Source organism: Drosophila biarmipes, chromosome 2L (assembly GCF_025231255.1).
Source record: "Drosophila biarmipes strain raj3 chromosome 2L, RU_DBia_V1.1, whole genome shotgun sequence".
NCBI classification, from domain to species: Eukaryota; Metazoa; Arthropoda; class Insecta; order Diptera; family Drosophilidae; genus Drosophila; species Drosophila biarmipes.
This window is the reverse complement of record NC_066612.1, coordinates 16504240-16529020: the sequence shown is the minus strand read 5'-3', so window position 1 is coordinate 16529020 and position 24781 is coordinate 16504240. Positions and strand designations below refer to the sequence as shown.

General features: G+C 42.9%; 2 protein-coding genes across 3 annotated transcripts in view; both read left to right on the top strand.

Annotated features, from left to right (window-relative positions):
- The window catches only part of LOC108033751 (uncharacterized), a 120755-nt gene that overhangs the window by 65983 nt on the left and 29991 nt on the right, over nucleotides 1-24781 (top strand). For both annotated transcript variants that reach the window (XM_017108322.2, XM_050885335.1), the window contains 7 exons: nucleotides 254-955; nucleotides 1560-1945; nucleotides 7254-8511; nucleotides 11373-11471; nucleotides 11916-12042; nucleotides 12136-12232; nucleotides 20138-20270. In XM_017108322.2, the coding sequence (XP_016963811.1) occupies nucleotides 676-955; nucleotides 1560-1945; nucleotides 7254-8511; nucleotides 11373-11471; nucleotides 11916-12042; nucleotides 12136-12232; nucleotides 20138-20270 (2380 nt within the window). In that variant the 5' untranslated portion in view covers nucleotides 254-675. The remainder of the gene's footprint in view (nucleotides 1-253; nucleotides 956-1559; nucleotides 1946-7253; nucleotides 8512-11372; nucleotides 11472-11915; nucleotides 12043-12135; nucleotides 12233-20137; nucleotides 20271-24781) is intronic.
- On the top strand, nucleotides 2505-3369 carry LOC108033755 (uncharacterized). Its single transcript, XM_017108328.3, has one exon. It carries the CDS (start codon nucleotides 2622-2624, stop codon nucleotides 3180-3182), a length of 561 nt encoding a protein of 186 aa, XP_016963817.1. The 5' UTR covers nucleotides 2505-2621; the 3' UTR covers nucleotides 3183-3369.

Sequence of the window (24781 nt, the reverse complement as noted above, 5' to 3'; positions counted from 1 at the left end):
TATTTATGCTGCCTTTTTATAAGAGAAATACTTGATTGATGCCCAAAATTGGTTTCTAGAGCTCTGCGCTCGCTTGGGAAAATTCCTTGGGAAATAAGTAAATAACTCCCTCCATAAATTATTTGTACATATTTACAAGCACACTCTCCTGCTGATACTCTGGCAAGCAATGAAATCAATTTAGAATAGACTTTTCAGCACACATATCGCCTAAGCCTAATCTCATCCCTCACTCTTTGCTGTCTCTTTGCAGTTATTATAGACAAACAACTGGCGGCGTCTAAGCCAAGTCTATTAACAGGGCAAACAAGGGAAGCCGAGTCTCGGAAGAGGAACCAGAAAAAGGCCAAAGAATGTGAGCAGTGTAAAGAAGAAAGATATTCGGGAAAGCTGGCGATGAGAGGGCCAAGACGACAGGGGGCGCGGGCCAGAATCGAAACAGTTAGCTGGCAAATCGGATTGCGAGTCAGCCGTATTGACACAAGGAAATCGTTAGCCGGCTTAGCCAGCAAGAGGCCAAATTTAAAATTAAAAATAAAGCAAGCCAGCTCGAATCAAAGTGATATGCTAATGCCCGAGTCGCGGAGGAGTGTGGCATGAATATTTCATGAGCAGAGCGATGACAATAAGCCGGCTCCGGGAATAAAAGACGAGCAGAAGAGTGAAATCGGCACGATGACGGAGCTAAGACGGGCTAATGGCCTGCACAAGCAGCACTCCTTGCGGGATCGACAGGTGCACCCCATGCTGCACTCTCTGGCGGATCACGGCTGCAACCTGAGCAGCGGTGGCAACAGTGCGGCCAGCACCACCAGCAGCAGCACGGCCACGGCAACCACGGCTCTCGGTGGTGCCCTGAATGGCGGTGCCGCCATAACCACTCAGCGGAGCGTGGAGTTCGACGAGCACGACATCTTCTACGTCTCGCCCTCGAAGCGAAAAGGAGCCGCAGCAGGTGGGTTGCAGGCCAGTTAATTAATTACCGAAGTGTCAATCAGAGCCCAACCAGAGCTCGGCTAGGTCATACTATATTTTTAAGCGTTCAAGTGATGACAGCTCCTCGGTTAATTGGCAAACTATTAAAATATAATATGACTTTAACGAGCCAACGCTCTGATTGACATTGATGATCGGCACACTGATTGATCGGCTTTTGAATTTGTAACTCAATACTTCTTTTCATACATTAACCTATATCAGAGCATCCTTTGTAGACTCATATTTCAGTGGGAAAACTATTTTTTAACAAAACCAAAAATGCTTCCAAAATTGCAAAATACAAAATAGATAACAAAAGTGTGTATATATAACTTTGTTTGTATTAATGTTGGCTGTTAAACAGAACACAGATAAAAGATTTTCTTAAAAATTTAATTTTTGTTAGAGATTACAGATTATTAGGCAATAATTAATATAGGTAACTTGCATTTTAAGTTTTGTTTCTTAAATGTAATCTTGATATCAACTTTTGTTATAAATATGTTTAATTGTACGTACTTAACTTAGGTCCAGAATATTTTTACTGGTAGTAATACCAATGTGTAATGTCTCTCCTACAGGTTCCGCCGGCAATGTGGTGACCTTTTCGAATTTTGTGAGTGAGCAGCGGCTCACGCCCTCATCGTCGAACCGCGGCTCCCTGAAGCGGAGCAAGGGCCGCTCCAACCAGTCCCTGTGCAGCTGCGACGCCGGCGATGAGGCCCAGCTGGACCTGCAGCCGAATGCGGCCAGGCCGCTGTACGAGTACAGTCTGGAACGAAAGCGCAAGACGCACACCTACTCCTGCGAGCAGAACGCACAGATACTCATTAGACTGGAGCGCGAGCGTAATCGCAAATTATCGCTGACTGGCTTGGAAGCGGGATTGGGAATCGGAGTGGGACTGGGGATGGGAACGGGAATGGGCGGAGCAGGTGGCGTGGCAGGAGCGGCTGGAGACCCCCAGGTGAGTGAAATCCCGCTCCACTTTGTGTAATTGTAATTGTAATCATGAGCAGCCAGCGGCACGTAGCTCCACCTGAAATTCCATCCGAATTTCGGGGCCCCTGCAACAGGCAAATGCGATAAGCAAACAGAGCGTGGCACGTAGGAGGTAGATGCTGTCGTCTCAGAACCAACTGACTGACACCTGCCACACCCACGGTCTCCCGGGGCTCGGGCTCAGCCCCCAATCTGCTTCCTAATTCCAAGGGGAGTGGCGGAGTTCAAGTTGCCCCAGCATTACGGCACATATGAATTTTGATTGTTGTGGCGAATGCTGCTCGGAAGTACTTCGAATAGATAAAATATTTAGCGGGCTGCAAAGAGGATTTCAGAGATTACTTTGAAAGTCAAAGTATTCCCTTACATAAAGATGTCTCTTTATAGACTTTCAAAAGTACGTATTAAAGGTTGCATTTGGGTAGATAAATATTAATAATTTAGGGAGATTCTTGGCAGGAATTTTTCCAGAGGCAATCGAACTATGTCGTAGTCAAGTATGTCGTGCTGTTAACTGTCGGCCAGTTTGAACAACCCGCCCGACCTATAAACAGTATACGTTCACACTCACTGAGCGTTGATCTCAGGCAATCGATATTCCCCCGATTTTTAGTGGAAAACGATTTTCCGATACAATCATCATGGCCAGCAAACGACTTGGCAGCATGGCGTCCTCGGCCAGTGTGATGCAGTCGACGGCTTCGATTTCCAGCAGGGCGAAGAAAGCGAAAAAGGCGCGGCTGCCGACCTTTGACCTTTCGCTAAATCAGAAGGTGGACATCAAGAAGGCCTTCGATCTGTTCGACACCCAGTGCACGGGCTTTATCGAAACCAAGGAGCTTCGCGTGGCCATTCGCGCCCTTGGCTTTGAGCCAAAGAAGGAGGAGATCAAGCGCATGATGGACGAAATCGACAAGGACAAGACGGGGAGGATTGCCTTTAACGATTTCCTGTACCTGATGCGTCAGAAAATGGCCGAGAAGGACTCCAACCAGGACATGATGAAGGCCTTCTCCTTTTTCGATGACGATCGCACCGGGAGCATCTCCTTCGCCAACCTAAAACGCGTGGCCAAGGAGCTGGGCGAGCAACTCACCGACGAGGAACTGCAGGAGATGATCGATGAGGCCGACCTGAATGGCGATGGCGAGGTTAGCAAGGAGGAGTTCCTCAACCTCATCAGGAAAACCAATTTGATATAGCCCAAATCTTGTTTAAATGTACCTCCCAATTCCATGAGGGAAACGACGTTGTTTCTAACCCATATAGACTTACTCATTTCAGGCAGAATACTTTTTTTTAACACCATCCTCACTCACACACTCAGTAGAGTATCTTGAAGAAGTTTGGATATGCTTCGGTTAAATAAAGCAACGCACTGTAAAGGCACACTATGGTTTTTCCTTTTTGGAAGCTTCCAATTAACCCTTGTCACCCGCTTTTGCCCTTAAATTACACTTGGGTGTGTCTACCATTCAAACTGGGAGACGCTTTCCTGATTTTTGTTGTGTTTAGATTCTCCACTGCATACCCTCTTCCTGAAGAGTTTACGCATAATTTCATGAACAACATTTAACCAATATTGTAACTTATAAAATTGAAAACGGTGTTAAATTAAATTGATCTGAGTTAAGACTTACACAAAGGTTGTTCTATACAAAATAAATTGTTTGGAATTAGGCAATTCAACACGTTATATATCTATTACTTTTTAATTAATCAGATAGTATATATTTTTCGAAGCCTAAGAAAATTAGGCAGCTGCTGATAACGAAATAAAAAATAAACCATTTTATATATTCCAAAAATGAAACAAAAAGATTTGGCTAATTGTTTGTTTAATTTTCATAAATTAGTTTTGAAACCCGTTGGGGAACATTGAAAATACCTATATACATTCAACCATTTTTAGTTTACATTTTTAAGTTCAGATAGCGCGGTATCGCAGAGTTCTTGCCATTTTTAAATAGACAAAGTTGGTCCTGCCATTTTTTGCGAGTTCTCTGGCCCAGGCCCCTGTCATGCATAGCAAATCTCTTTGACACATTTGATGTATGCCTTTCCATGGGCCTGCTCCACTTTCGGTTTTCAGTTTTCAGTTGAGTTTGTTGCAGCAAATTGTGGCTGCAATTTGGTGGCATGCGTGGGTGCTCTCCTAACTGCCGGAAGAGCTTTCCCATTTTCCAGCCCCTGCATTTTGGTCCCTTATTCGCCCTTCAACTCTGTGTCTCCGTTGCGTTGTTCAAACGGCAAACATAATTTAGTAGCATAGTTTTTGGGTTTTTATTTACGCTATGCGTTACATTTAGTTGCTAGTCGCTCTTGGGCTTTAAATTTATCAACTTCTAGTTGAAGGAATGGGAGGAACGATTGATGAATGGATTGATATATTACTGACTGGCAGCGGGAACTGGACAAAAATTTATGGGGTACTCGCAGGTTCTGGAAAAAAATTAATTTAATACCCAAAATCATTTATTGGACATTCTGTGCTTACTCAAAGCTGTATAAAACCATAACATTCAAAAAATAACATATTTGGAAGATTAAATATTGAACATTTCCTTTATAAACACATGTCGAAGTAATATTAAGTATACGCCCCATCGCACTTTAATAATTATACCCAGAAACAAAAACTTTATGTCTTCGCAAAAGCAATATATATATTAAAACTACACTCAGTTTTTATGGCCAAACATGCCACGTTTACCGCCCTAATAATTGGTAAGTTTTCCTTTTTTGGCCAGCTGGCTTTTAGGGCCAAAATGAAAGCCGAAATGGCCCTTGATAAAGTCGTAAAGTTAAAAGCTCTGATGGATAATTACAAATTGGCAGGGAGAGTTCTCGGACTTCGGGAAAAACTAAAACAAACTTGAGTATTTATAAAAGTTTTTTGCTTATTGCTTTTGCCAAATCGATTAAAGGCGATTGTATTTTCGAGGAGGGGCGTTCCCAGCACAGGGACCGCCAAAGTTCCGGTAAAATATAACCAACACTCAATTTTACGAACATTTAGCTAAATACCCGAACACAGGGAAAAAGTGAGACCGAGAGACGTTCGTAAAAAAGTTTTTCGCAAACTACAAAACTGCCATAACTCAACATTACGCCCGACACACAACCCCCGTGCCTTCGCCGTTTTCCCATCGCAAAAATGTTGTAACTGTAACAAGAAAGTTGAGAGAGGGGTGCATACCCCCACACCCACACACACAGCTACATAAATTATAGTAAAAAATTGCACGAAATTGCAGCAAAGTAGACGAAAAATTATTATAAAATGTGCATTATGAAATTTAAAACGAGACAAAGACGCGCAGCATAACTCAAAAGAGCACGAAGACGAGAAGCGCGAAAGGGGATCCGAGAAAAATGTCCATGCAAAAAAGTGGCTGCGAAAATCCGGGAAAGTCGCGAGGAAAAACTAAGGCGATATATCAAGCAATTTAATGCTTAAAAACGCAACGAGATGCGGTTCACCACAAGACCCCAAGCCCTCCCCCCCCCCCTTATACCCCCGATGCTTTCCAGGCCCTCTTCAACCCCATAAACTCGTCGTCAAATTTGCGGCATAAACGCCAAATAACCATTTACTGTTGCATACATTTGTGCGAATTTATTCGCTCTATGTATGCTGGTTAGGGCTTAAAAAGGCGGGAAAAAAGAGAAAGCTCAGAGCTCGGGCTTAATTAGAGAGTGATTTGCCATACCAGCAGCTGTAAGTAACGAGAGAAAGACTCATGGAAGAAAGTACGAGGGCTTTAGAGGAATAAATGAATAAGAAAGCAACATTTGCAAGGGGCATTTAAGTCCTGCCACATATTAAAGACAGATTAGCCACATTTTACAAAGCAATCAGGGTCATTTTAATGTTTCGTGAGAAGAATTTTGGTACTTCTCATATTTTACTATATGTAATTTTTCATATAACTATAAAAAATATGTTTTCTTTTCCTGACGCGTCTGACTTAAAACAATTAACCTCAACCCAGAAAATGTCGAAACCAAAAACATCACAAGATGGTGAAAGACCAAAAAAGAGGAACGCCCACAAATTGGCCTGTCTTAAAATATGCAGCACACGCCACCGCTAAATATTTGCATAAATTATTTGAGCTGTCGCCGGCGGAGGGCCGAAAGAATAAATAAATTACCAAATGAAAATATGAAAATTTCAATTTCCACTTAAGCAGCGGACAGGGTGCGACAGGACACGACAACGCCATTGAAAAGGACAAGACAAAGTAAATAAAAATAATCAACAAAAAGACAGCACAGACAACAATAACGAGCCGAGGGCCGGGGTGAAAGGAATTTCTCCGGGAGTGGGCATAAAGCAATCAAAATTCAAAGGAAATTTTTATTAATGGCAATGCGTTTCGTTTCGCCCAGACGCATAAAAATAATTCTGCCAAGCCAAAAAATGCCGAGGCAAAGAAGGTGGGGAGGCAAATCAATGCAAATGTATTTCCCGTAACTGAAATTCAATTTCAAGTCCCTAAGCATCTCCTGTCGATGATTATGACGATGGCGACGATGATGGCGATGGTGATGATGCTGATGCTGACCGTAGCAAATTCAATTAGGGCACTTGGCATGGCCTCGACTCGGGAAACTTTGGGAGTTTTCGGGGGATAAACCTTTTTCTTGCCCTTTTTCGCACGCCTTTTATGGCCAGCTCGCCCTGTGTGCGAGCGGGTGTGTGGAAGTCTTTCAGTCTGAGCCGGTGTCTATGGCATAATTAAATTTTATGTAGCCAGGGGGTCAAAGGAACGTCTTCAGTCCCCGGCACTTCGCCACCATTTTTGTAAATCTCCGGCTCCTTCTGGCGAATTTCGCCAAGTAACGTCAAAAGGAGTGCGTGGCATATTTCTCGGAAAGTTTTTACGGTATTGAGAGCCGACTTTTATATGCTCCCTAAGGAAGAACTTTAATGCTCGAGCGTAGTTGGCAATATAAGGGATAAAAGCCCTGTTCTCACTATAAAAATGGAATTTTATTTTAAATTGAATTTTGACTTTTACAACTCAAAGAAGAAAAAAATGAAGTAAAATCTTATTGAAAAACCTATTCCCTATATTCACACAGGTCGAAAGGGCATCGACTAGTGTTGATAGCTGTCGAGAAAACTTATTCCCAATCCTTTCGGAAGGCACGTTGTGGGGTTACATCCGCCGGAAGCTGCTCATGTCCATATTGATTTAATGCGATTTCCCGTTTGTCAACAGCTTGATACTCACTTGCTCTTCCCTCTCTCTCCCTGTTTCCAGAGTGACACGCCCAGCTTGTCGGATGTGGATGTCATACCGCCCGTGCCGCCGCCGCCGTCGATGAAACGCAATGGCAGCATGCGCAGCCTGCGATTGTTGCAGCACCTGCAGCAGCAGCAGCAGCAGCAGTTGCAACAGCACAGTGGCAGCAACAATAATAACTTGTCGCAGCTGTGCAGCAGCGATCTGCTGCAGGAATGCACCAAGTCGGCACTGGACGAGTGCACTGCCACATTGCTCAAGTGCACCACAACCAGCAATCACAGCAGCAGCATCAGCAACCATTCGAGCAGCAACATTACCCACAACAACAACAACAACAATCAGGTGAAGCCGGACCTTTGTCAACCACCCGGCCACGCCCACAATCACAGGCACAAGCTGCCCAGCTGTGCCACGCCCACTATTAGCAACCCGCCCCCGCCCCCCTTTGCCGCCCACGAGGAGGACGAGATATTCTCGCCGCACTCGAAGAAATCGGATCCCAGCCTGTGCTTCCTGCCAGGCGGCAACGGCACTGCATCCTCGAAATACAACACCATTGGGCCGAGCAGCGATTATGCCCGACATTTGGCCCACTACAGTCGCTACCTGCAGAAGCAGCACCACCAGCAACAAATGGCGCACTTCGAGCAGCAGCGGTGTCGCTGCTTCTCCCAGTCCCTGCTCAACTTCCCACAGCCGAAGCAGCCGCAGCAGCAGCAGCACCAGTTGCAGTTGCAGCAGCAACACCAGACCACAGAGCAACACCAGGCGGTGGCCCATGCCCCCCAGCAGCCGGCAATCTTTCACACCAGCAGCATGGACTGGACGCTGCCAATTAATAGTCGCAGCTTTGGCAATTTGGTGAACATCGATGGGCTCGGTGGCGGCAGTGGCAGCGGTGGTTGCCGTGTGCCGTATCAGAAAATGCCGGGGAGTGCAGTTTCGGGTGGTGGCCCCATGGCCGCCTCATCCACGTTCACGCTCACCTCCTTCGACAGCGATATCGGACATGGGCTCAAAGAACGCGAGTCGCAGACATCGCTGCACCACCCACACACGCATCCGCATCCGCACACCCACTCGCATCCGCATCCGCACCACTATCACGCCCATGTGGGTGGTGCAGCGGTGGGCGGCGGGGTGGTGGGCGGATCGGGTTCGGTGACGCCACAGAAGCACCACCAGCTCCACTCGAGCGTCACGAGCATCATGCCATGGAAGCACCGCCAGTGTCCCAGCAGGGGATCCTCCAGCTCGGGCACGAACTCGTTCCGTAAGTACAGGGGATTGGGTTCCTTTCAAGGGGATTACTGTACGGGTTGGACGGAGCGGCTCGTTATATGTTTAGGGGAGCTTTACGAACTGTGGAAAAAGCTTGAAGTCCGATTAGTTTTATGCTTGCTTTTTAGGAGAACATCTACTACATTAGTAAGAGGATTTCAAAGAAACGAAAATTTCAGGACATTGCGAGGGCTTATCTAGCAGGGATATGTTAATGAATGACAAAAATACGTACATATTTCCGAATTATTACTAGCTTCTGTCAAGTAAGCCCAAAAGTATTTACAAAAGTAAAGAGCTATCAGTAAGCTCATTAAAAAGAAATGTGAAACATATTTTATCACTAGACATGGGGTTTTATGTTAGATCTTATCTTTAAATACGATTGCAAGACACATTCAACTGGTTTCAAATGTTTAATATGAGATCAATATGGGGTTGCTCAGTAATGGATATAAAGAAGATTGGCACCAAATTTGACGACCAATAATAACCTATGACTTCGATTTTATACCTTCGGTATTTTATCCACGTAGTCATTATAATGAGTCACTATGTTTTACAGTATTTCTAAGCACAGATACTCTCCAAAATTCGATCACCAAAATGCCTACATCGGTTTAGAGCTGGTTTATTTCCAATTCCCATTTAAGACGCAATTTTATGACATTTCGCCGTCGCTTTCGAGCGGGATGCATCGGTATTTGCCTGGTAGTTCTGCCAGACGTCGTACATGACATTGCACTTAATATTCCGCAGCCCGTTCGCCGCTGCACCACCCCGCCCCGCCCCAGGGGGGCAGTGCCATTTAGTCGTTAGCCGTTTGATTGCGCTTCATGTAACATGGCTGCTAAATGTTAAACGTTGCCAATGCCCGCGTGACTTTGGTCTCATCATCATCAGCATCAGCAGAAACATCAGCGGCGGCAACGTTGTCGTCCTCGTCTGCATCCCCATCGCCGACACCATCGCCACCATCATCCTCATCATCATCAGTCTCCAGCTCATTCCCATCCTCGTCATGTCTCCTGGCAACTGCAATTCGTTAGCAGTCAAAAACTGCGTAGCTGCGGACGATGTCCTGTCCCCTTAAATTTATGCAAATCGCTGGTGCGGCCGCTGAAACTGGACTCGTTACACTGGCAGAAACCAAAGGAGTTTTATAAAAACATACAGTAGTTTTATGTTTATCGATGAGTAAGAACTTTTTAGAAAATTCGTCATTAACTTGACAAACTTTCTCTTTGCTAATTTAGTAGATCAAACGAAAATATTTTAATATTTCTAGATAAAGGGTTTTTTAGTTAAAATTTATTAAAATGTTTATCAAACTGAAAAAACATAAAAATATTTCTATTTCTATTGTGAATACATTTGATAAATGAGCCACTAATTTTCAAATACTTCATATTACAAACAATTTTGTTATTTAATTCAAATAATCAATAATTTTTAAGCACACTTTACTAATAAATTTAAGCCACAATTTTGCCTCAGTGTACACATTTCTAGTTCATGTGGCATCGCACCTCATCCCTCGATTCTCGTTAGGTTGCACATCGCCTTTCATTTGCCACTTGCTTATCGGTAATTCACTTTGGAGTCGCCCAAGTGCCGGCCACTGTAATCCAATGGATACATTGCAGCCATCGCTCTTTCTGCTGGCTGGTTCCGAACCCAAATCCAAAGAGCATCAGCTAGTTTTTCGCCTCACTTGGCTTATTTGCTTAGCTCCAGCGTCAGTTTCACATCTATGTGCACTTGTCCTTATCAATCGGATTTGGTTGCATAATCAAATTTGGCTTGCAATTACAAATTACCAGTCGTCATTGATAGTCGCCGTAAGTGGAATCGTATAATGAGATTTGCATTTCCATCGAGGAGCTTTGCGTAAGTTTCATATGGCTTAGAATTGCATCTTGCAAGTGTTTCCGTGCATGATGTAATTACTAACAATAGGAACTCGGAGTGGCAACAATTAAAGGGTGTTTTTTGTGTGTTTTTGGCTATTAATATTAGGATTAAAATAATTTTAAAGAGAAAAGTGAGTCTCAGCGGGTAAAGAAAAACAATTTATTTTCTCTCCCCGTCTTATAAACTCAATTGAAAACATTTATTTACCAGAAATAAAATTATAGTTCGTCCGTTATTATTTGGCAGTGCAATTCCCAATCAAACCCACAAAGATTCCCCGGGCAAGATGAACGCTTCTTGAATCACAAAATGGGGATCCTCCTTGTGAGCTAATTTCAGCACATATCCAACAAGTTGTTCTGCTCGAACGAACTCGATTTACTTCATTGGGAACTCGAGAGGGGAGGAAAAACCAACTCGAAGATGGTTTTCCCCACCCTTTCCAACTCTTTTTTGCTACCGAAAACCCGAAGAAAAACTCAATTTTAAACGTTTAACTAACCATATTTCCTTATTATCGTTTCTTTTTGCTTCCTCCTCGACGGCCACATCTTGATGCTGACGTGGATGATGCCACTGTGCTTTCCTGCAATGATGCTGCTGCTTTCCTGATTTTCCCGGTGCTTCCCTGCCATTGTTGTTGCTGCTGCTGCTGTAATCAATGCCACTGTCACGGCAATTTGCACACACACAAAATGCAACACAACAACGAACGACGAACGACGAACAATGAACAATGAACCACCATGTCCATGGTAATGATTACGATGATGATCATGATGATGACAACGATGCTGCAAACGACTTGGCATTGAACTGCCAATAACAACGACAACAATCGATGTGCCACCCCCGGTCATCATGAATGCTGATGACGCCTCCATGCCTCCAAAACCTTCTCGTCCTGGTCGTCCTGCTCGTCCTGGAAAATGCTTGCAGGATTCGATGCAGCCAAGCACTGGCTGGCCGTGAGCTCCATCCTCCTGATAATTGGCGCTGCCAGTGTGGCCGTGCCACTGGCGCTACGTGTGGCAGCAAGTGAGTATCGCATCGCATCGGACCAAATCGATTGGGAACGGGGAGCCTCCGACAGACACAGATCCCAGAGTCTGAGACATGGACGCTCCGTAGACAATAAATCAATTACCATAACGCACTCGACACGTGGGCCGGCCCTGGAAGGGAATCTCCGCAGCTAAAGTGTTGCAGGAGAGGTCCTAAGTGGCCCTTAAGTTAGTTAGCAAGTGAATCTGTTGCGAACAGAGAAAGATTGGATGGGAAAAACAACTGCTAGAAAGCCCTACTTTTTACCAGGAGCAAAATGTTACAGCTCATTCAAAAGTCCAGTGTTTTATTTATAAGTTACAATTCCAAACATTTCCATTCGAATTAATAATTTTAATACAAGCTAAACGTGAAATATATTTTTTTTTTATATTAACACATTTTTTAAAATATAATATTTACTCCGACTATAATCAGGTGCACCTTTTGAGGAGCGTTTGCGCGTGGCCGTTCAGCTGCTGGATCAAGTGCCTTTAATCGACGGGCATAACGACCTACCCTGGAATATTCGCAAGTTCCTGCATAACAAACTCAACGACTTCAAGTGAGCATCCTCGCATAGAAATGCAATTAAAATTTAATGCCAATTTGTGTTATTATCCCCACCCACACCCACATCCACCGCCGCCGTCCGCAGTTTTGACGAGGATTTGCGCAATGTTATGCCCTGGGGTCGCAGCCATTGGAGTCACACGGATCTCACGCGACTGAAGAAGGGACGCATATCAGCACAGGTAAGCCACCTTAGATGGCCGAGCGCCGCCCTTCCCTTCAGAAAACCTTAAGCCGCTCACCTGGAATCATTATAGCACGTAGTTTGGACCTGAAAGATTAATACGCTTCGATGGTCGGTATTTTTAATTTGTATTTCTGTTTCTCAGGGATTTTTTTCGTGTTAAAAATTAATTGCTAAACTTGCCTTATGGGGTCTGAAAGGGATCACCAAACAAACCACACACTTCACTTCGGAATAACAAATAATATATTTACTCGTTGATAAAGCTATCGTCCTGGGTATCATCTTTAAAAACCTACAGAACCATTTCCCTTTAAGGGCATCCCATCTCGCTCCTTCAGTCACACCGAAAAATAGCTTTTAATATTTTATCTGCTGGCAAGTCGTTGTCCAGGCAACAGGCGACTTTGCCCTCAGTCAGCGGAATAAGGGAAGAAAAATATTAATTATGAGCCACTCACGGAGCTCAGGAGCCGGATGCCCCTGAAGCTGCTCCTTCTGCTGCGGATGATGAGGTTCTTAATTATTTTTTGCCAAGCTACCAGGAATGGTCGGATATCCACTTGGTGTCCTTATTGAATCGCTTAAGGCTCGATTGCAAGCCGTGGGAATCTGTGGGCCGTATTTAAAGTGACACCGGGAGGGGGTTGGGCAACCAGATCAAATGATACGGATCGCAATTAAACTGCTAGAAATTGCTCAACTAATTGGGAGGAATGCCCTCCTAATGATTGACGTGGCCAGAGCAACCAAGATAAATGAGGCAAGCCGGCCAGAAAATACCGAAAGTAGGAAACGATTAACCTGGCCAAAGTTCATAAATCAATGGGAAACCGAAAACCACTTGAATATTTCAAATTGTCCAGAGAGTTTTCCACTGCCCTGTGCTCCTTTTGCGTTTTTTGTGGCCCGACCGCAAAGACGATTTTTCACGTTCGCCGCGGGAGAAAGGTAATGGAGGAAAAGCGAAAGCAGGAATTTCCACCTGCTTAGGCCATAATGAAAATTAACTTTTCCATTGCATTTTACTTTGGCTGCCTGCAGAGCCATAAATTCGGATGCATTCCGTGTTTGTGTTGAGGGCTAACAGGTAATTGCAGTTGGCCAACTACAAGCAAAGTTGGCAGCCGCAAAGTAAAATTATGCAGCACTCAATTTAATTACCCAGCCGAATGGCTCGAAGCCTGACTGATGTAATCACAGAAATGGGAAGTGTATAGTATAGCTTGTACACCGATACAAAATATAAGATCGATTTCCATTATATTTGCAATGCAGACCATTTTTAACCAAAAAGTCCAGTTTGTATTATTTATTTTAAATTACTATTTATATATATAGTATATTATATTTGTTTATATTATATTATATTTGTATAAAGCAATTATAACAACACTTCTTTTTCGAATTTAAATTTTACATTTATATCTCATACAAAATTGATTTCTCTGCACACTCTTAGACTTTCCTGAGGGCTGGCTTTTATGGCGCACTAAACGCGGTGCTTATTAAAACTTAACACTTTCAACAGCCACGGTAGGGCTCAATTGATGGCAGCCCACACACTCCCCGTTTTCCTTCAGTTTTCCATCTGGGGAAGCCCCTTAGGTCACACCCTTGTGAGCACGGGAAAACTTCTTGATTTCTTGTTCGATATAGGTGGCAAGTTATTGCGCCAATTTCTGGTTTCTCCTGTTGGCTAATTGAACTTGTTGACGCGGCTTCCTTTGAGCAACATCGGCAGACGGGAGTTATTGTGTGAAAAATATTGTGCAACCTCTAAAGATGCAGTTAGTTTAAGGGTAGAGTGTGGATAATTACTTTTTTTGTGCATATAATTGCAGTAAGAAGCAACCAAAAAAAATATTAAAATATATTTTTTCTGTTTTCTTTATATTATACAACATTTTTCATTAAAATTATGAGCATTTCAACTTACTTGACTTATAAATGAGCGCTCTGAACTGCCTGTCAGAACAGTTTTTTATGGCTTTCAGCCTAATGTGTTGCACAAGTGCCATTTGAGAACTTTAGCAACGCTCGATTCCCGGGAAAACAAGTTAACTCAATAAACTCGCTCTCCACTGACTAACAACAAGAACTGGAACGAGGAGAACGCCATAACAACAAGCCAACAACGTGGCGACTAACTAGTTGACAACATGTTTCAACAATTGTTGCCCAAAATGCCAAACGTGCAACGAATGCGCCTCCGAAAGCCATAGGGAAAATCCGCAAAAAAGTAAAAGAGATATGGAGAAAAACCAGTTTAATAGACTTGCTGGAAAATCACGTTTAAACCATCAAGTACTCAAAATCTTGTAGCCTGGCAAACGGTTTTCAGCGGCTCAGTTTTTTTCTCCGAACAGCATCTGGGCCCAAGGCGATGCCTTGATGAGGAATAGAGGAGATCAGGATGGATACATGTAGAAAAACGGCGTGGAATATTTCATTTAGTAAGAGATCTCAACTTGTCCAATGGATTAAGGTTTAACTTGATAAAAACTACTAATACCTGATAGACAAAAATACTGGGAGACTGAGGGACAGTTAAAAAACAACATACAATTCACAGATAAGACTATATAAATCTAAGGACAAAGAAAAGCATTCCTTGCAGTGCAAAATAGAAGAATACCAGAAACAGGTAGCAACAATGTTGAAACATCATGGGGCCCCGAAAAGTTGGCCACTGTTTTTGGGGCCAGGACACGGAAACGTCGTGTTACGCTTGTCCGGCTGCATGGCCGCCTGCATTCTTCCTTTCCATCTTTCGTCCTTCTTGGTCCTCCTCCTTTGGCCACCCACACACACAGCTACAGGGAGCGTCAGCGTAATGGAAACTGCACACATCGAAACAGTTGCAGAAACAGGACGAAGGACCAAGGCTCGCTGGGAGCGGAAGTGGCCGCAACGAAGAGTCGTCGACGAGGCTGTAATCTGGGCCAGGACATTCAGGACATTCGGGGCATGCATGACATGGAGGACATGCCAACGTTATGGGAGCGAAACTCTGTATATAGAACTCCCGTGGTAAAAAATTGCAAGTGGTGTTGCAGCCAGATTTGCCAAATTTGTTTTTTAATTTCATCTTCCAACTTAGTTTCCAAACTAAAAGTTCAAACAACAACTAAACAACATTTAAATAACATAATATCAGACGTTAGAGCTCAGAAAATGTTTGAAACGTTCGTCTATATGTTAAAAATCTTCACAAATTTATTAAATACATTTTATGTATTCGATGCAATTTCCCTAAATGTCCCTTAAACTAAGTTGGAATATAACTGAAAAAATCTCTAATTACAGTCTATAGAAACTCAAATACAGTAAGCTTTTCCCTAAGTATTTAAGGGTATTTAAGCCTTCGCCCCCTGCCCTGAGTTTCTTTTTATTACTTTTTTCTTGGTGAACAAGGCTTATCTTGCTGCAACATTGGCCTGCAATTTACATTTACTTTCAGAAGGTATTTAGTACTGTTCGGACTGCCGACTCAGAGGTAGGCACGGATGTAGCTGACCCCAGACCAAAATGGAAAACCAGACTAGGACCGGGCCCTCGGAGAACTCCACACAATTTTTTGTCTTGCCAGAATGATGGTGGTTTTTCGGGGGATTTGTTTTGCGGGCTTGTTGCATTCTTGTGGGACTGTAAAGGTGTTGGACTTGCGGTTTTTGCTGCTCGCCACAAGCTGCTGGGCTCTGGAATCCTTCTCAGCCCCATTTCCCCGTCTACTTTCCCCGTTTCCCTGTAATTACTCTATGCATTGCCATGCCGCAAGGCAATCAAATGCAGAGCTCCCCAGGGCGGAAATAATTTTAAATGCATAACGAACACATTCATGGCATTGTTCTGGGCACAAAAGTGACACCAAATTGCCTCGAGTTCCGGCTCCGAAATGTTGATTAAATGCTATTACAAATATGAATATATTTATTATACTGTCGTGGTAAATTCTAATTAAGAGGCCGGCTAAGGCCTGCAAATTAATTATTAAATACTAGTTTGCAATTGAAATTAAACCACAACTTTAAGGCAGGACCTTGAATTTGAATACATATTGGCGCTATAAGTATGCACACATAAATCCGGGCGCTCTGGGCCACTTCGGTCCCAGCTGCTGGTGCATTTGTTATTGTGTATTCTGCTAACTTTAATATATGAATGCTCTAACAATAATAGCAACTAGATTGCACAAGTAACCGCAGAGAGACACACAAATGTGCACGGCGGAAAATTGGCAGAGGAATAGTTTTGAAATTTATATCAATTATGGCATATACACAGATAACAAAACGGAATTTAGATTTTCAGTAAATCAAGATATAAGGGAGGTCCTTAATTAATTTGACTTTACTATTGCCTTTCATTAAAAATTTTTAACCTCTAGCCACTACATACAATTATCTAAATTTATAAACCAGACCTACATTAAATTTCGCTAATAATATTTGCTGACCTTAAAGAAATGTAAATCTCACAATCAAAATCCAATCAAGCTGATTTTGTTTGAGTTTTACCTCCAGCGTTCCACATAAATACCACATTATATACCGGAGTTAATGGCTTATCCACAAATACGCCCTTTGAGCTTATTTTAGACCCAGTTTTTTTTTGCCTGCACCACCCACGCGCACATGCAGGCCCATTAGGCAAACACATTCACACGTGCCGCCCATCGACAACAAATCACGCATATGGCCACCGCCACCACAACAACACCATTGTCAGATTCACAATTAACTTGGAGCCAAAATGCTGTCCTTAAGGGAGTTGGCGCTGTTGTTCTTGCTGCTGCCGCCAAACAAGTTTAAATATTAATATGCTTTGTGCCCAGGACGTGGGGGTGAAAATGAGTCTGGGAAATGGAAAATGGGAAATGGGGGCGGGAGCCAGGACGATGATGAGGCTGATGACGAGGTTTCGAGGACGGCGGAGCACCGAAGGCGACGCCATCGAGACGCCGACGACACTTTGGCCACGATGATGACGATAACGATGGCCCTGCTGGGGCGACGAACAGGTGTGTTTTGACGTGGGCGGGGCAGTGGGCTAATGGCAAAGTGCCTTGCTTAAACACACTTAAAGGCGCCCCAGAAAGCCAAGTACACAATGAGGCCACCCCCAGTTCCATTCTGAGCCAAAAGCATCTCAACGCGCCCGACAAACAAAGGTACTTGGCCATTGTAAAGTCATATACATGAGGTACGATGCTGCGATGTGGCCTGAAATGGCAAAACACAACCATCAACAGGTGCCGCAGAAGACCCGAACATAAATGAAATATTTTTATCCGCGGCAGAAAGGAAAACATGCCAACTTGCATTGACTATGCCAGCAGTCAAGTGCTGAGTACAGCTGGGAATTGGGGGAAAAACAAGCGAAAATATATGTAGAGCAATAACAGCGAAAATAAAGTTATCACCGTAAAAATGTTTTTCGAACAAAAGATTTCAGCATCACAAGTATTTAAGACTCTTTTTGTGCTTAAGGAATTATTTTTTGAACTCACCAACATTTATTTCTAATTAAATATTTTGTGGTATACTTATTTATCTTAATCACTGGTAAAAGAAAACACATACAAAACAAGCAGCACCACCATCGTTTCCTGAGAAAAGGCGATTTAAAGTGGAAATTTAAGCTTACCCCTTGAACCTGTTGCCTTCAATCAACAGCACAGACAGACATTTCACACCATTGCAGTTCCGAAAATTCGTTTGAATGCCCACCAAAAATGTTTTAAGAGGCTTTTGCACTGAAAACATTAGATAAAAGGAGCCCAGAAAAAAGGAACACTGCCGGGCAAGGGGACGCGTGGAAGTACCGCGAACAAAGCGGCGGGAAAGCGGATGAAAAAATGAGTTTTCACCCCGCTTTTCTGAAGCCTTTGTCTGCGGTAATGTCGGGGCATTTTTCTTATCTACCTGGAAATGTTCTGCGCGAAGCCGCAAAAAAGAAGCATTTAATGTAAATTGCTTTATTTAGGTTTTAATATGGGGAAGGCTGAAAAAAGAGTTCTTATTAAATCGATAAATGCCGAGGAGGCGGAGTGAATGTCCTCACGTATTTAATGCGTAAGAGTGGGATGACTGGAGCTTGTCCAGATAGCCAAGTAATAATTAGCAGTTTTAAAAATAAATTGTTCAACTTCTGAACTCATATTTTCTCTACTTGTCCTTATATATTTAAGAACTAAATTCATAAGTAATTATTGTGTTTGAAAAACCACTGCAAGGTTGAACTTAGAAAAATTTAAGGTTAAACACTCTGGTTGACTTTGTGCCTTCGTTACTGAATGGAAATTTAAATCCATTAAGCATAAGCAACTCAATTAAAAGATACAGGCGAATACAGCATGTTCTTTGCAATCATAGTTTCCACAGATTTTTAAGGCCGGAACCCAGCCACAACCATTAGCATTGTTATCACTCATACCGGCGCTTCATTATTTCACCCGGAAAACATAAGCGCAGCAACACCTCGAATTCCGAGTCCTAAATCCAGGAGCGCAAATGAACGCAAATGGTAATGAACAGAGTTAGGCGGCATGGTCCGTACAATTAACCCGAATTGAACTAATGCCCTCTGCTCCGACCACCTGATAAGCCCCCCAGCATCCCGGATCCCTAGTTGCCGGAACCTTACGACCATTTTTGGTGTTTTTCGGGGCTGGTATGCATAAGTGAGTCAGCCCGGCAGAGCCCAACTAAAAATCAACACTGGGAAAATGTGTTTTCGGGGATGGGTTTTCCCTGGTCCCGGTGGATAAACTTTATGCCTCCGAAACGGAATTTTCAGCTGTCCCTGTTATTGTTCAGTGTTTATTTGGTCGGGGGGGAGTTGCAGAGCAGGTGCTTGGAAATCCACAAATTTCCTCGTCTGTTGTGCAATTAAAATTGCACAAATGCAGAGCCAACAACCGAGTTGACCCAGGTCCCCCGAGTACGAGAGCACAAATCCAATTGCACAACCAACGCCGCACACAGCAGTCCGTCTCTGGCCGTAATTGTTTTTCTGTGACTCGTTTATTGAAAAGTTTTACATATTTCATATGCACATCGACCGACCTGGGGAGCAAACCGAGTTTAGCTCCATGAATTACGCCAAACTTTATCATCATCATCGTCATTATCGTCGTGAGGAGCTGCAGACACGGCACAGAGCCGAAACGGAGCAAATGAACATTTAGAGTGTTGCCTGTTTTGGTTTTAATTTACTGCCTCGGCCCAGAGAAATGGCTTAAACTACGTGCTTAGCACAGGCAAAAAAGTGAAGCAGAAATAGGGTTTGTTCCCTGCTTCCTTCTTCCGGGTTTCCGGGTTTCCGGTGCAGGCCTCTCACGAATTTATATTAAAAATTATTTATTACGCCACTTGCTCAGTTTTCGCTTTGTGCGAGTGTGCGGAGCGAAAAGCCAAAACTTTTTAATTGCTCTTTTTTCGAATCGCTTTTTGCCACTTTCCAGCTCGTTCCTCATTCTGGTTTCTGTTCCACGGAGACACGTACGTGCTTATTTTTCCCTTAATGATATAACGTGATGAAACTGTTTTGCTCACTTTTCCCTGTTCTGCGCTCTGCTCCTTTCGGGCACTCTCTTGAGGAGTTTCTGTTTATAGGAGCTTGTATATCATCCTCCGCCATAATGTGCAATTAACAAAAAACTTTCAGACGCCGTCAAAAATGACAATAAATCGCTCCGACTTAAAGGAGGAACTTTGCGGAAAGGAGTAATATGGTTCTTAAGAAATGTTTACTAGAAAGACTCCTTAAAAATATTTATAAGCTTCCTAATAATATTTCAAATATTTTAAAGAATATGCATTGAAAAAAGAGCCAGGACTGCAAAGTTTTACAACAATTTCCGTAACATTCTACCTAATTGGCTACTTTCTCGTTTCAGTTCTGGGCCGCCTACGTCCCCTGTGAGGCGCAGCACCGGGATGCAGTGCAGCTGACTCTGGAGCAGATCGATGTGATTAAGCGGCTGACGGACCGCTATTCCCCGCAGCTAACCACCTGCACCTCCGCACAGGGTAAGTTAACCGAAATATCGCACATACGCCGCATGGGCGAGCAGAATTCCTCAGAAGGCGAGGAACTGAAAGTATTCCTGGAACTGCGAAAATGCCAGCCGGCCAGGAATTCAGCTGTTTTTGCCCCGTTTTCAGTAGTTTTTTTTCATTTTTTTTTTTGTGTGCCGGTTTTCTCCGGAAAACTTTGACTCGCGAGTCCTGGGCAAAAGTTGTTGAAAAGTATCTTGGCCGGCTACCAAAAAGCAGTTTGCCGAAGTAGATGGCGGCCCTTGAGGCAGCTTTTTGGTCTGCTGCTTACCGCGTGCCATATTTTTCACCATTTCCTTTGATACGCTGCTCACTCACCTAGTTGCTAGCCAGGGAGGCCTCGCTTAAGCGAAAGGAAAACAGTTCATATTTCTTTGTGGAGGAGAGAAAGGGCGTGGCAGTCGCACCATCCACTTGCCGAATGGCGAACAAGCCGCGCACTCAGAAAAGTCACCTCACACTTAATGTGCCAAACTTAAATCGTTCTAAACTATAAAATATAATGACTTAACTGACTTTGGCACATTGCTCCGATGAAAGTAAAAAACTGTACTGATGCTATAACAGAAAAGATAGCATTTTTAGGATCCAACATAGAGCATGAGAAAAGGATTGATTTATTGAAAGAAGAGTATTTTTTACTGTATCGTACAACAAAATAATAGCTTTCATTATTTTATTAATTGTCTTATTATTAATTTATTTGCGAGGATGTAATTTTTTTATACTCGTTGCTATTGATACTCAGATTCCCTTCTGAAAAGGTTTTCTTAACTCCATTCGAATGGTTCCCTGTTCTATTTCAAGATGACCTTAATTGTAAACTAATTTTTTTAAGTGTACACAAACAGCAGAGAGGACTGCTGAATGCAACAGAAAAGCGTTGCCAGTGCATGGCAACTTTTGACTTATGCTCCGACTCCCCGGCCAGCGTTTAAGTTTCCTTGTTGGTTTTCCGTTTTGCATTTTGATTTGCACTCACTCGGTTCTTTGGGTCTTGGCAATATTTTAGTGCTGCAGCTGAGGCTGCAGCTGCAACACACAACCACTCACTCTCGGAAAAGGGATGAGAAAAAATGTGGGGAAACCAACAAATCGCTTCCGGCTTTTGCGTTGAAACATTTATGTAGCCGTAAATGGAAATGTCAATAAATCATGACTGAGGAAAATCATCCACAAAATAACAAGAAATATGAAACAGGAAAACTTGCAGCAAAGAAATATTGCTGCTCAATCGCCTGCACCCGATGGATGAGGAATGGTTGAAGGATGTTTTTATTTTGCAGAAGCCCATGCATATTTTTGACAGGTGAAAAGCCAAAGAAAACTCTGAACCGGCGCATATATGGCCAGCAATGTGAAAATCAAACGGACCTAGCAATTTGCCAATCTTCTTGATGTACCCCGTTTTTTCTTTCATCTCTGTCTGTCCGAGTCAGCAAAAACATTTTTCTTTTAATTGATGCGGTATTTTTTTTGCTGCTAAGAAAATTGGATTGAGTGAAGCGAGTGGAGTGGCAAATTGAGCAATGAATTTGATTAAAATTGGAGCAGGCGATAGGGTGAAAAAAATATTGGAAAAACAAAGACATAACAAAAATAAAATGAAAATCTTTTGAACGGAATTTGTTGTACTCAGCAGTAATTTTTTACTTCAAAGCAACTTGGTGTATTTTAAATCCACTCAAATTCCTTCAACAGAAAACATATACCTTTTTTGTAATTTATTTCCAAATTAAAAACAAAAATATTATTATTTCATATTGACTCGAAATACGCAATACCTCGCCGAACAAAATCCCTGTAAATGCTTTATACGCGCAAAATAATATATGCAAGCCGATTTCTACCATAAAAAACTCCCAATTACTTGCCAAGCAAATCCCAGCTACATTTCCATATAATCAAACGAAATCCCGCTTTGAGCTGGCTGTAAACAAGCTGCGAATCAAAGGCCCAAGCGCAGAAATCAAACCGGACCCCCGAAGAGCAACAAAAACTGACCTACCTTGGCGCACTGCAAAGTACCAAAATAAAAGGGAGTCAAAATAGCCCCCTCTGCGGCCCTTAGCTTTTTTGTGAAATCCCAGCTGCCGCTGCATAAAATAAAACCGAGCATTTTATTTTAACTACTGCAAATAAATTCAGTCGAAATTGTTGTCCGCTCCCGCTCACATGTCGTGTAAATAAAATGCGAATCCAAGTGACTATTGAGCAAGTGCAGCAGGGCGTGCTGTTCCCACTCCCGACTCCGATCCCCAGGACTCCAGCACTTGTCCCTCCACTCGGCTCCATTCAGACCCGTTCTGGAGCAGCTACTGCCAAAGAGATTGTAAAAAATGCAACCTAACGAACCGAAACACAACGCGTCGAGTGACGGGCCACGTCAGTCAGCCCGCTCCGGAATGCGAAACCAAATCCAAGTCCAAGTCCGTGTCCGAGTGCAAGCTGAAGTCCGGACTAAGCCGGAGAGCTGCACCAGAAAAAAAAGTTTTAAATAAAATTGAAATATATATTTTTAAATAAAAAAAGTTATAAATTTTAAGTGGGTATCCAACACGAACGAGTTTTACCACAATGAAAAAATTCAGCATCTAGCTTGGCAATGAATGCCTGCATAAATCAATAGATTTTATGTTGCATAATGGTCAAATAAAATTAATTAAAAAATGATAAAATAATCATATAGAATTTAGTTCGAGTTGAAACTTCTCTGAGCAAACCTTATTAAACTAGCTTGGATTTCTAGCTTTTGGTCTTAGTCTTGAAGCATTGCAAGAAAATGGTTTGAAAATTTTTTTTTGATTTAGCTATTTCTTATTTCAAGTAAAAATTTTATTTTGTGAAGTGCACTTGAAGTTTTTGTATTAGTTTCTGTCCCTTTTTCAACCAAACAAATGAGCGCTGCATAAACACAACAGCCACATAGAAATAACGCTTGGGACAGGTATATCCCTGTATGTCCTTGTTGTGGCGTCCTTCTCGACTGTCACCTGCCAGCAGCCAGCAGCCAGCTACTTTACATTTGGCTTTCCCATGTGCGAATCGCTTTTATGTGCAGTTTTCAATTTTCACCTTCGAAGTGTAAACTTCAATTTACAGAGCCCAGCACCACAATCCGAACAGCAGGAGCAGCTCGAGAAAAGGGATATTGAGAAAATTGCATTCTGCTGCAGTGGAAAGGAAAATAAGTACCAAACGGGGCATTTGGCATCATCTTGGGCACTCCCATGCTTCCCCGATAAAAAAGGGTATATTCCCTAGAAAGGAAAATGGAAGGAAGAACATTTTAATTGGGGTAGATAACCATAGATGAGTTTCCTGAAAAAAAAGATTTTTCAAGGGGAAATAAAGCTTACAAAATATTCAATAGTAACTTAAAAATACAAATATTAAACAAATAATTTATCCCAGCTAACCCCTTAGGGTATCTAATGCCCAGCAGCTGCTGCTTGGCCCAGCCTTTGTTGTTCCCCTCTCTGGAGCTGCTGTTGCCAGTGCTCTTGGTTTATTGCGTCAAGTGGCATTTGGTTGGGATTTTCATTTTGAAATGTATTGGAGCATTTCCCGTGTGCTCGTGTGTGCGAGAGAGGGCTCCTCGGGCAGTGCCTCAATTCGCATCCGATACGGGGGCCATCTATTATACATTACGGCCCTGGTCACCAGAAATCGAAAACAGTAGCAGTCACAGTTTCAGTACCGGCAGCAGTCCCGGTCACAGACAATTACATGCAGCCCCGAAGAACCGAGTCAAAGTCCTGGCTACGGAATTGAACTTCAGCTCACGTGGCGCATTTTAGTGCCTCTTCGTCCTGAGAAGGATTCGCCAGTATTGGTTTTGGTATTGGCCCCGGTACATTTGTTTATTTGCTCCATATTTTAGGGTTTTACGACGTTTCCGACATCGACCAGGTTCTTGTGGCAGCTATTTGGCTTTTGCGAACAATACAAAGAGGAGGTAGGGGAATATGGGGGGAAAGTTGAGGAAAAGAGCACAGAAAATTGCACTTAGCGAGGACTCCTTGTTTTCAAAAACCAATTTAGGCTCAGATAAGTTTTTAATCATTTTAGATAGCTCTTTAAATGAAAAAAAAACATTGGCTTGGAGTTAATTAATAGTAAGCTATGTTAAAGGCTTCAAGATATTATGTACTTACGTTGATTATAAAGAATAATTACAAAAATTGTTCCCAGTGCACGCTATAGAAAACAGCATCGAGAACAATTCCCATTTCCTTCCACCTGCCGTTGCTTTTGATTTTGCACAGCTTATTTGCTTATGGCCCCGAAAACTTCGCCAGTCCTGTGTGTCTTGAGTCCTTTTCCTGCTGCGAGCTCTGTTCCCCTGACAAAGGCAAGTAATGCCTTTTGGCCTTCGTTATGTGGCCAAATTTATTAACCCGTTTGCCTTTCCTGTACTTGCGAATGTGGGCGATACATTCGAAATGTTATCAAAATTGGGCACACAAAATGCCTGATTTGAA